Raw genomic sequence first — 12,042 nt, 5'->3', positions numbered from 1 at the left:
AACAATCCTGTACTTGGGAGCACTCCTGACACAAGCCAACATGCACACAGAGCGCTATGTTGGCATGAGAGAGCTCACTTTCTGTCAGCCAGTGAAAAAATGTTGTCCTGAAGTACAGCCATGTAGCTGCTGTTCCCTCCAGTAACTGTGAAAGTGCAGCCTCTACGAAGACATGGCCAAACCTGGATCTGCCTGCTCACCTGAATGGTGCTTTCAGATACAGTTTTTGTGAACATGGTGACAAATTCTCCAAGCTCCTCCCAGCTCTCAAAACATCTGGATTTGGACTTGTTTGGACACCTGCAGATCCACCACAAAAGCCTGTAAACCACCAAATGGAACAGTTTACTCTTGTCACATCGAACACCACTCTTGTCTGAAGCGAAAAAGGTCACAGCTTCTTGTTACAGGATGAGAACAGCCACTCTCTCCCCATTTTGGGAACAGTTAATTTAAGCGACTGAAGGATTCAGGGTGGCATGCCTCCTGCTGGTTAATACGGTTTGTAGTGACGTTCCAGCAGCTGCAGCTCTCCAGAGCGGCAAAGCTGTCATTTCTTGATGTAGCCCATTTCTTGGAACAGTGTTCAAACAAGAGATGATGGCTGCATGCCTTTTTTACAGGTACTTACTTCTTGCACATCCCTTCTGGTTATGCCCAGATTTCTCAGGCTTCCCTCTTCCTCTTCTTGGTTTACACTTGCTGCCGCCTGTGGTGGATTCTTTTCTTGACTGAATTCTGAGAAACCCAAGAAGAGCAAAGTAAGGCTGGGAACTCTTTCACAGGTATTCCCCAGTGGTCACTGTGGTGCCAGGCTGGAGGGGCCTTTGCTTGTGTTTGTTCTGTATAGTAGGGGAATAGTTCTGATGTCGGGATCAGCCCTGAGGCTCCAGCCGTTGCTACAAGGGAGTTAACGTAAACGCCTATGGCGTTTGTCAAGGCCAGACACAGAAACTTTTGGAGGGAAAGAAGTTTTAACCTGAAATATTCTTCTACTCCAACGACTGCCAATGCGATAATTTTCTGAGGCATCGCCTCCATCATGTAAGTCACGTAGCCCGACAGGGTGTAAGCTGTTTTGCTAGAGCCCTGGGCCACCTGCAAAGAGCAAACAGAAAAAAAAGGAGTTAAAACCATTCTGAGATGCACATGTCAGTGCATCAACCTACGGCTCTGATTCTGCAGATAGGTCTGCAGATGAAAAAATTTGTTGGCGCTGCTAATTTGGGGGCAAGCAGGCAATACTTGATCTGGTGATAAATTATGGCAGAAAATTTAAAAACCATCACACTCGATCTGACCGTCTTGCCTCCTTCAAAACTGTGTGAAAAAATTGTAACTAAGAAAGCAAGCTGGCCTAAACTTTGTATTGTACAACCCAGATTGGTTTTGATCCACCCATGGCTTCAGTAAACCAGAAATCTGGTTTACTGAAGCCATGGCTCCATGCCACATCAAAACCTTCCTGCCGTCAAGAGGGATGAACACCACCACTCTTCTAGCAAGGCATGTTCAAGAGCACAAAAGTTATAAGCACTCTTACTTGTTTGTAATTGTAAAACCATGCCCATAAAATCCTCCAGCTGAAGCACAGTCAGGACACGTTCTTCTTCTACGCATTCAGTTCCTGCATCCACCTGTTGGGATATGAAAAAAACAGCCAGACCAAGGGTGTGTTTATCATTTCACTCAAACCAGTGCTCTCCACTCTCAGAGGCAGGGAGAAGAGGAAGACAAGAGGGGTCTTTATTTGGCCCTGCTAAATACAATGACTGATGAGTGTTAAATAACGGGGGGGAGGAGGGGGACAAGAACATTGAGATTTTCTTGCACACACTGAATTTGTCGCGTCCAGCTGATGCTGCACGGAATAGCTTGACTAGCCCACACACAGCAATTATTTTAGCCTGCAGAGCCCTAAGGACATGCACTCCACCTGCTTTCTGTAAGAGAACTGAAAGCAACGCACAGGTCAGGCCTGCAGAGCAGAGACAGCACCCAACACAAAGGAGGATCGGGGCCTGTGTGGACAAGTACCTGGATCTATCACACCACGGCAATGCGTTCCTGGCTCTCCCCTGGCTGCTGGGCTTGTGGCATTTGAGCACGGGCATTCCGCTCCTCCGCTGCCAGGCATCACCGCGGGCTGCCCACACTGCCCTCCGCACTAAGCCTTGCCTCTTTGGCGGAGGCGGGGCTTCTTCGAGGAACCCGCTGCTGGCCGTGGAGCTGCCAGGCTGGCCTGAGGGCTCGGAGGGAGAACCCGCCAGCAGGCACCTGCAGAGTTCTTGGCGCCACGGGGGCTGTTTCGGTTGCCATCGAACGCTTGTCCAGATGGCACCTGGGCTACCTGCGGCTCTGCTGCCGGGGGCCAGCAGGTGACTACCATCACTCGGGCCAGCTAGCGCACCTCCACGTCCCTGCTGCTGGCGTGGGGGGGCTCAGCAGCTGCATCCAGCTGGCCAACTCACTCATCCTGAGCCTATCAGGCAGAGGGATGAATTCGTCTCCTCCTCCTCCTCATCCTGCTCCTCCCGTGAACACACCCTCATCCTCCTCCAACAGATAATCCTCAAAATAGCCGTAGCCGTACTCGTGCTCAAACCATCACCCCATCTTCCTCACTGTCCTGCTCGTCGCCCCTCACTGTCCTGCTCCTCGCTCTCGCTGGTCTCCTCCACAAGCACTTTGGTCACCATCCCTCCTCCTCGGGAGAGGCAGCCGGGGGCTGCCCCTGCTCCCGCTCGGGGGGCCGGGGGTGGAGGCGAGGGCGCCATTGTTGCCGGCTGTAGCAGGGAGCTTCCGATAACCAGCCCGGCCTCAGACTCCGAGTCGTCCAAGACGACGTCGAAGTAGCGCCACGTGGCCATGGCTGCGCACCTGCCGCGTCGCCCAGGCAACTGAAGCCCCAACGCTGCGGCGCCCGCCCTTGAAGAAACCTGGGCCCAGCTCCTATTGGTCCAAACCCGCCGGCATTGTGATGCAATCTCGCTCGACCAATCACAGGCCTTCCCGCTCGCCAGCGCTCCACTGGAGACCACACCACTCGGGGGTGCCTGCTCTCCCTTGCACAGTGCAGCTAGAGCAAGGCGGCTTGTTAAAATCCCCTTTTTTAATAGAGAAGTGTTTAAAGACAAATAACCTCGTGGCTTTTTTGCTTTTTTTTTGCGGGACAGCAGAATCTTGACCTTTTTTCCACTGATTTCCAATGCTGACTTCCAATGAGAAGATAACTACTTGCAGTTCTCAGGGTAGCAGTAGAAAGTATCAACACGGGGCATACCTGTCTAATATTCAAGACAGCATGTTACAAAGCAGAGTTTATTATTCAAAATTGTTTATGAAATAGAAGGAATTTATCAATACATATAAACGGTGTCCAATTCACGTTCTGATGATGTTCACCGCCTTTCTTCTGCAAACTCCAGCCGTTCAACAATTTCATCAACCTTCTTCTGCTACAATAAAGTCTTGAACTTGATTCTTGAACTTAACGTGGACCCTTGAACTTAACTTGGATCTTGAACCTTAACCCGGACCTTGAACTTCAGACTTGAAACTTTGGAACCAATAACTTTAATTATCTAAGCGTTTCTTCCCAGAACAAAACGGAATGCCTAAACCAGTCAAACTGTAAGAGCTCCTTCCCTGGGGCTATGGATTGTAATTCGAATAGAGAGAAGGGCTGTAGGAAGTGGTCGGCTGATCGCTTTGTCGGGAGAGGTCCGGTCTAACTGCCTGGAAGGTCCTGCCAGCGCACTCGCGCGAAGGGATGTTGACCAGCAGGCTTTCCCGCTCCGCTCCGAGGTTAGGTTGTAGGCCTAAAATCAACAACAAGGAACAACAGTGTCATCCATTTGGATACATTGCTCCAAAAAAAATAACCAAAGCTAGGCACCTGTGACTGCTTACCCTTTCACAACACAATTTTTTTTTCACCTGGTCCCTCACCAGGTCTCTTTGGTGAGCCGACAGGCTGATGTGGAACTAGTAGTGCTCCCTCAGGAGCCTGCTCTGTACAGCCAAAAGCAACGGGTGCCAAGGCATCCCGTTCTTTGCTGCCTTACCTAAAATAATCTCCCACAGAATTTATCATGTCAACTACCAGTTACATTATTTCTTCCACGCCTTACGTGTGTTGGGCCGTCTGCGCACAGTAATCTGTGTTCCTGAGGCAATCTCACCTGGTACAGAAGCTGAGGAGAAAGGGAAGGCAGCCGCAATAGCCTCAGCCATCGCAAAGTTGACCCTGCCTAATTTCTTCTAGACTGCCACTTCCAAACTTGCACAAGCGACCATTTACAACACGATCCACCACCTTCGGCCCTCCACAGCACCCCGGACCCCGCGTAGAAAGTGCAGGTCCGTCTCCTCTTGTGCTCGCCTAGGGAGAACAAAGAATGGGAAAGCAAGTAAGACAATGAGGCCTATGAAGAAGATCCTATCCCTGCATCGGTCATTGCATTGGCCGTCAAATGCTGAAAGTCTGACCCTCTTTTCTTTACATGCATTACCAATTTCCTTGCTCTTGAGACCCAGACTTTCCTACTGAAAAGGGAAACACATCCTGTACTTGCGAAGCACTCCTGACACAAGCCAACATGCACCCACAGAGCGCTATGTTGGCATGAAGAGAGCTCACTTTCTGTCAAGCCAGTGAAAAAATGTTGTCCTGAAGTACAGCCATGTAGCTGCTGTTCCCTCCAGTAACTAGTGAAGTGCCGCCTCCTACGAAGACATGGCCAAACCTCATCTGCCTGCTCACCTGAATGGTGCTTCAGATACAGCTTTTGTGAACATGGTGACAAATTCTCCAAGCTCCTCCTCAGCTCTCAAACATCTGGATCTCTGGACTTGTCTTGGACACCTGCAGATCCACCAAAGCCTGTAAACCACAAATGGAACAGTTACTCTTGTCACATCGAACACCACTCTTTGTCTGAAGCGAAAAGAGGTCACAGCTTCTTGTTACAGGATGAGAACAGCCACTCTCTGCCCCTATTTTGGGAACAGTTAATTTAAGCGACTGAAGGATTCAGGGGTGGCATGCCTCCTGCTGGTTAATACCGGTTTAGTGACTTTCCAGCTGCTGCAGCTCTCCAGCGGCAAGCTGTCATTTCTTGATGTAGCCCACTTTCTTGGAACAGTGTTTCAAACAAGAGATGATGGCTGCATGCCTGTTTTACAGGTACTTACTTCTTGCACATCCCTTCTGGTTATGCCCAGATTTCTCAGGCTTCCCTCTTCCTCTTCCTGGTTTACACCTTGCTGCCGCCTGTGGTGGATTCTTTCTTGACACTGAATTCTGAAGAAACCCCAAGAAGAGCAAACGTAAGGCTGGGAACTCTTTCACAGGTATTCCCCAGTGGTCACTGTAGGATGCCCAGGCTGGAGGGGCCTTTGCTTGTGTTTCTGTATAGTAGGGGAATAGTTCGTGTGGGGATCAGCCCTGAGGCTCCCTGCGTTGCTACAGGATAGTTAACGTAAACGCCTATGGCGTTTGTCAAGGCAGACACAGAAAACTTTTGGAGGGGAAAGAAGTCTTAACCTGAAACTATTCTTCTACTCCAAAGACTGCCAATGCGATAATTTTCTGAGGCATCGCCTCCATCATGTATAGTCACGTAGCCCGACAGGGTCGTAAGCTGTTCTGCAGAGCCCTCGGGCCACCTGCAAAGAGACACACAGAAAAAAAAGGACTGTTTAAACCATTCTGAGATGCACACTGTCAGTGCATCAACCTACGGCCTCTGATTCTGCAGATAGGTCTGCAGATGAAAATTCTGTTGGCGCTGCTCTTTGGGGGGCAAGCAGGCAATACTTGATCTGGGTGTAAATTATGGCAGAAAACTTTAAAAACCATCACACTCGATCTGACCGTCTTGCCCTCTTCAAACTGTGTGAAAAAATTGTAACTAAGAAAGCAAGCTGGCCAAAAACTTTTGTATTGTACAACCCGAGTGGTTTTGATCCACCGATGGCCTTCCAAAACCAGATTTCTGGTTTACCTGAAGCCATGGCTCATGCCCACATCAAAACCTTCCCTGCCGTCAAGAGTGGATGAACACCACCTCCACTCTTCTAGCAAGGCATGTTCAAGAGCACAAAAAGTTATAAGCACTCTTACTTGTTTGTAATTGTAAACCATGCCCATAAAATCCTCCAGCTGAAGCACAGTCAGGACACGTTCTTCTTCTACGCATTCAGTTCCTGCATCCACCTGTTGGGATATGAAAACAGCCAGACCAAGGGTGTGTTTATCATTCACTCAAACCAGTGCTCCCACTCAGAGGCAGGGAGAAGACAAGAGGGGTCTTTATTTGGCCTGCTAAATACAATGACTGATGAGTGTAAATAACGGGGGGAGGAGGAGGGGACAAGAACATTGAGATTTTGCTTGCACACCTGAATTTGTCGCGTCCAGCTGATGCTGCACGGAATAGCTTGACTAGCCCACACACAGCAATAATTTTCAGCCTGCAGAGCCCTAAGGACATGCACTCCACCTGCTTTCTGTAAGAGAACTGAAAGCAACGCACAGGTCAGGCCTGCAGAGCAGAGACAGCACCCAACACAAAGGAGGTGCGGGGCTGTGAGGACAAGTACCTGGATCTATCACCACGGCAATGCGTTCCTGGCTCTCCCCTGGCTGCTGGGCTTGTGGCATTTGAGCACGGGCATTCCGCCCCTCCGCTGCCAGGCATCACCGCGGGCTGCCCCACTGCCCTCCGCACTAAGCCTTGCCTTCTTGGCGGCGGGGGGCTTCTTCGAGGAACCCGCTGCTGGCCGTGGAGCTGCCAGGCTGGCCTGAGGGCTCGGAGGGAGAACCCGCCAGCAGGCACCTGCAGAGTCTCTTGGCGCCACGGGGGCTGTTTCGGTTGCCATCGAACGCTTGTCCAGATGGCACCTGGGCTACCTGCGGCTCCCTGCTGCCGGGGGCCAGCAGGTGACTACCATCACTCGGGCCAGCTAGCGCCTCCTCCACGTCCTGCTGCTGGCGTGGGGGGCTCAGCAGCTGCCATCCAGCTGGCCAACTCACTCATCCTGAGCCTATCAGGCAGAGGGATGAATTCGTCCTCCTCCTCTCATCATCCTGCTACCTCCCGTGAACACACCCTCATCCTCCTCCAACACAGATTAATCCTCAAAATAGCCGTAGCCATACTCGTGCTCCAAACCCATCACCCCTCATCTTCCTACACTGTCCTGCTCGTCGCCCTCACTGTCCCTGCTCCTCGCTCTCGCTGGTCTCCTCCTACACTAGCAACTTTGCGTCACCATCCCCCTCCTCGGGAGAGGCAGCCGGGGCGATGCCCCCTGCTCCGCTCGGGAGGCCGGGGGTGGAGGCGAGGGGCGCCATTGTTGCCGGCTGTAGCGAGGGAGCTTCCGATAACCAGCCCGGCCTCAGACTCCGAGTCGCTCCAAGACGACGTCGAAGTAGCGCCACGTGGCCATGGCTGCGCACCCCTGCCGCGTCGCCCAGGCAACTGAAGCCCCAACGCTGCGGCGCCCGCCCCTTGAAGAAACTGGGCCCAGCTCCTATGTGTCCAAACCCGCCGGCATTGTGGATGCTCTCGCTCGGACCCAATCACAGGCCTCTTCGCTCTCGCGCGCAGCACATGGAGACCACCACACCTCGGGGGTGCTGACTCTCCCTTGCAACAGTGCAGTAGGCAGGAGGCTTTTAAAATCCCCTTTTTTAATAGAGAAGTGTTAAAGACAAATAACCTCGTGGCTTTTTTGCTTTTTTTTTGCGGGACAGCAGAATCTTGACCTTTTTTCCACTGATTTCCAATGTGACTTCCAATGAGAAGATAACTACTTGCAGTTTAGGGTAGCAGTAGAAAGTATTCAACATGGGGCATACCTGTCTATATTCAAGACAGCATGTTACAAAGCAGAGTTTATTATTCAAAATTGTTTATGAAATAGAAGGAATTATCAATACTATAAACGGTGTCCAATTCACGTTCTGATGATGTTCACCGCCTTTCTTCTGCAAACTCCAGCCGTTCAACAATTTCATCCAACCTTCTTCTGCTACAATAAAGTCTTGAACTTGATTCTTGAACTTAACGTGGACCTTGAACTTAACTTGGATCTTGAACTTAACCCGGACCTTGAACTTCAGACTTGAACTTGGAACAATAACTTAATTGTCTAAGCGTTTCTTCCCAGAACAAAACGGAATGCCTAAACCAGTCAAACTGTAAGAGCCTCCTTCCCTGGGGCTATGGATTGTAATTCGAATAGAGAGAAGGGTTGTGGGAAGTGGTCTGCTGATCGCTTTGTCGGGAGAGGTCCGGTCTAACTGCCTGGAAGGTCCTGCCAGCGCCACTGCGCGAAGGGATGTTGACCAGCAGGCTTTCCCGCTCCGGCTCCGAGGTTAGGTTGTAGGCCTAAAATCAACAACAAGGAACAACAGTGTCATCCATTTGGATACATTGCTCCAAAAAAAATAACCAAAGCTAGGCACCTGTGACTGCTCTACCCTTTCACAACACAATTTTTCACCTGGTCCCTCACCAGGTCTCTTTGGTGAGCCGACAGGCTGATGTGGAACTAGTAGTGCTCCCTCAGGAGCCTGCTCTGTACAGCCAAAAGCAACGGGTGCCAAGGCATCCGTTCCTTTGCTGCCTTACTAAACATCTCCCACAGAATTATCATGTCAACTACCAGTTACATTATTTCTTCCACGCCTTACGTGTGTTGGCCGTCTGCGCACAGTACTCTGTGTTCCTGAGGCAATCTCACCTGGTACAGAAGCTGAGGAGAAGGGAAGGCAGCCGCAATAGCCTCAGCCATCGCAAAGTTGACCTGCCTAATTTCTTCTAACTGCCACTTCCAAACTTGCAAGAGACCATTTACAACACGATCCACCTTCGGCCCTCCACAGCACCCCGGACCCGCGTAGAAAGGCAAGTCCGTCTCCTCTTGTGCTCGCCTAGGGAGAACAAAGAATGGGAAAGCAAGTAAGACAATGAGGCTATGAAGAAGATCCTATCCCTGCATCGGTCATTGCATTGGCGTCAAATGCTGAAAGTCTGACCCTCTTTTCTTTACATGCATTACCAATTTCCTTGCTTGAGACCCAGATTTCCTACTGAAAAGGGAAACAATCCTGTACTTGGGAGCACTCCTGACACAAGCCAACATGCACACAGAGCGCTATGTTGGCATGAGAGAGCTCACTTTCTGTCAGCCAGTGAAAAATTGTTGTCCTGAAGTACAGCCATGTAGCTGCTGTTCCCTCCAGTAACTGTGAAAGTGCAGCCTCTACGAAGACATGGCCAAACCTCATCTGCCTGCTCACCTGAATGGTGCTTCAGATACAGCTTTTGTGAACATGGTGACAAATTCTCCAAGCTCCTCCCAGCTCTCAAACATCTGGATTTGGACTTGTTTGGACACCTGCAGATCCACCAAAGCCTGTAAACCACAAATGGAACAGTTACTCTTGTCACATCGAACACCACTCTTGTCTGAAGCAAAAAAGGGTCACAGCTTCTTGTTACAGGATGAGAACAGCCACTCTCTCCCCATTTTGGGAACAGTTAATTTAAGGGACTGAAGGATTCAGGGGTGGCATGCCTCCTGCTGGTTAATACCGGTTTAGTGACGTTCCAGCTGCTGCAGCTCTCCAGCGGCAAGCTGTCATTTCTTGATGTAGCCCATTTCTTGGAACAGTGTTCAAACAAGAGATGATGGCTGCATGCCTGTTTTACAGGTACTTACTTCTTGCACATCCCTTCTGGTTATGCCCAGATTTCTCAGGCTTCCGTCTTCCTCTTCCTGGTTTACACTTGCTGCCGCCTGTGGTGGATTCTTTCTTGACTGAATTCTGAGAAACCCAAGAAGAGCAAAGTAAGGCTGGGAACTCTTTCACAGGTATTCCCAGTGGTCACTGTGGTGCCAGGCTGGAGGGGCCTTTGCTTGTGTTTCTGTATAGTAGGGGAATAGTTCTGTGTGGGATCAGCCCTGAGGCTCCAGCCGTTGCTACAAGGAGTTAACGTAAACGCCTATGGCGTTTGTCAAGGCCCAGACACAGAAACTTTTGGAGGGAAAGAAGTTTAACCTGAAATATTCTTCTACTCCAACGACTGCCAATGCGATAATTTTCTGAGGCATCGCCTCCATCATGTAAGTCACGTAGCCCGACAGGGTCGTAAGCTGTTCTGCAGAGCCCTGGGCCACCTGCAAAGAGCAACAGAAAAAAAAGGAGTTTAAACCATTCTGAGATGCACATGTCAGTGCATCAACCTACGGCTCTGATTCTGCAGATAGGTCTGCAGATGAAAAATTCTGTTGGCGCTGCTCTTTGGGGGCAAGCAGGCAATACTTGATCTGGTGTAAATTATGGCAGAAAATTTAAAAACCATCACGCTCGATCTGACCGTCTTGCCTCTTCAAAACTGTGTGAAAAAATTGTAACTAAGAAAGCAAGCTGGCCAAAACTTTGTATTGTACAACCCGAGTGGTTTTTGATCCACCGATGGCTTCCAAAACCAGATTTCTGGTTTTACTGAAGCCATGGCTCCATGCCACATCAAAACCTTCCTGCCGTCAAGAGGGATGAACACCACCACTCTTCTAGCAAGGCATGTTCAAGAGCACAAAAGTTATAAGCACTCTTACTTGTTTGTAATTGTAAACCATGCCCATAAAATCCTCCAGCTGAAGCACAGTCAGGACACGTTCTTCTTCTACGCATTCAGTTCCTGCATCCACCTGTTGGGATATGAAAACAGCCAGACCAAGGGTGTGTTTATCATTCACTCAAACCAGTGCTCCCACTCAGAGGCAGGGAGAAGACAAGAGGGGTCTTTATTTGGCCTGCTAAATACAATGACTGATGAGTGTAAATAACGGGGGGGGAGGAGGGGGACAAGAACATTGAGATTTTGCTTGCACACCTGAATTTGTCGCGTCCAGCTGATGCTGCACGGAATAGCTTGACTAGCCCACACACAGCAATAATTTTCAGCCTGCAGAGCCCTAAGGACATGCACTCCACCTGCTTTCTGTAAGAGAACTGAAAGCAACGCCCAGGTCAGGCCTGCAGAGCAGAGACAGCACCCAACACAAAGGAGGTGCGGGCTGTGAGGACAAGTACCTGGATCTATCACCACGGCAATGCGTTCCTGGCTCTCCCCTGGCTGCTGGGCTTGTGGCATTTGAGCACGGGCATTCCGCTCCCTCCGCTGCCAGGCATCACCGCGGGCTGCCCCACTGCCCTCCGCACTAAGCCTTGCCTTCTTGGCGGCGGGGGCTTCTTCGAGGAACCCGCTGCTGGCCGTGGAGCTGCCAGGCTGGCCTGAGGGCTCGGAGGGAGAACCCGCCAGCAGGCACCTGCAGAGTCTCTTGGCGCCACGGGGGCTGTTTCGGTTGCCATCGAACGCTTGTCCAGATGGCACCTGGGCTACCTGCGGCTCCCTGCTGCCGGGGGCCAGCAGGTGACTACCATCACTCGGGCCAGCTAGCGCCTCCACGTCCCTGCTGCTGGCGTGGGGGGGGCTCAGCAGCTGCCATCCAGCTGGCCAACTCACTCATCCTGAGCCTATCAGGCAGAGGGATGAATTCGTCCTCCTCCTCATCATCATCCTGCTCCTCCGTGAACACACCCTCATCCTCCTCCAACAGATAATCCTCAAAATAGCCGTAGCCGTACTCGTGCTCAAACCCATCACCCCCATCTTCCTCACTGTCCTGCTCGTCGCCCTCACTGTCCTGCTCCTCGCTCTCGCTGGTCTCCTCCACAAGCACTTTGGTCACCATCCCCTCCTCGGGAGAGGCAGCCGGGGGCTGCCCCTGCTCCGGCTCGGGGGCCGGGGGGTGGAGGCGAGGGCGCCATTGTTGCCGGCTGTAGCAGGGAGCTTCCGATAACCAGCCCGGCCTCAGACTCCGAGTCGTCCAAGACGACGTCGAAGTAGCGCCACGTGGCCATGGCTGCGCACCCTGCCGCGTCGCCCAGGCAACTGAAGCCCCAACGCTGCGGCGCCCGCCCCTTGAAGAAACCTGGGCCCAGCTCCTATTGGTCCAAAC

The 12,042-nt window shown here is 51.3% G+C and overlaps 1 protein-coding gene and 1 long non-coding RNA gene across 2 annotated transcripts; both read right to left on the bottom strand.

Annotated features, from left to right (window-relative positions):
• Positions 1 to 6,116: 6,116 nt before the first annotated feature.
• Positions 6,117 to 6,686, bottom strand: LOC121082426. The gene is made up of 3 exons (XR_005826018.1): positions 6,607 to 6,686; positions 6,406 to 6,524; positions 6,117 to 6,220 (listed from the first exon to the last, which is right to left on the bottom strand). It is a non-coding gene; the product is annotated as an uncharacterized LOC121082426 (long non-coding RNA).
• A 1,204-nt stretch (positions 6,687 to 7,890) lies between these two features.
• Positions 7,891 to 11,944, bottom strand: LOC121086821 (crossover junction endonuclease EME1-like). Its single transcript, XM_040591138.1, has 10 exons — positions 11,894 to 11,944; positions 11,622 to 11,817; positions 11,114 to 11,533; positions 10,914 to 11,032; positions 10,636 to 10,728; positions 10,076 to 10,194; positions 9,736 to 9,841; positions 9,314 to 9,429; positions 8,755 to 8,944; positions 7,891 to 8,399 (listed from the first exon to the last, which is right to left on the bottom strand). Exons 1-10 carry the CDS (start codon positions 11,942 to 11,944, stop codon positions 8,232 to 8,234), a joined length of 1,578 nt encoding a protein of 525 aa, XP_040447072.1. The 3' UTR covers positions 7,891 to 8,231.
• Positions 11,945 to 12,042: the final 98 nt, after the last annotated feature.

This window comes from Falco naumanni, chromosome 1 (assembly GCF_017639655.2).
Source record: "Falco naumanni isolate bFalNau1 chromosome 1, bFalNau1.pat, whole genome shotgun sequence".
Lineage (NCBI taxonomy): Eukaryota > Metazoa > Chordata > Aves > Falconiformes > Falconidae > Falco > Falco naumanni.
Note: the sequence above shows the minus strand (reverse complement) of the source record. Positions and strands in the feature narration are given on the sequence as shown.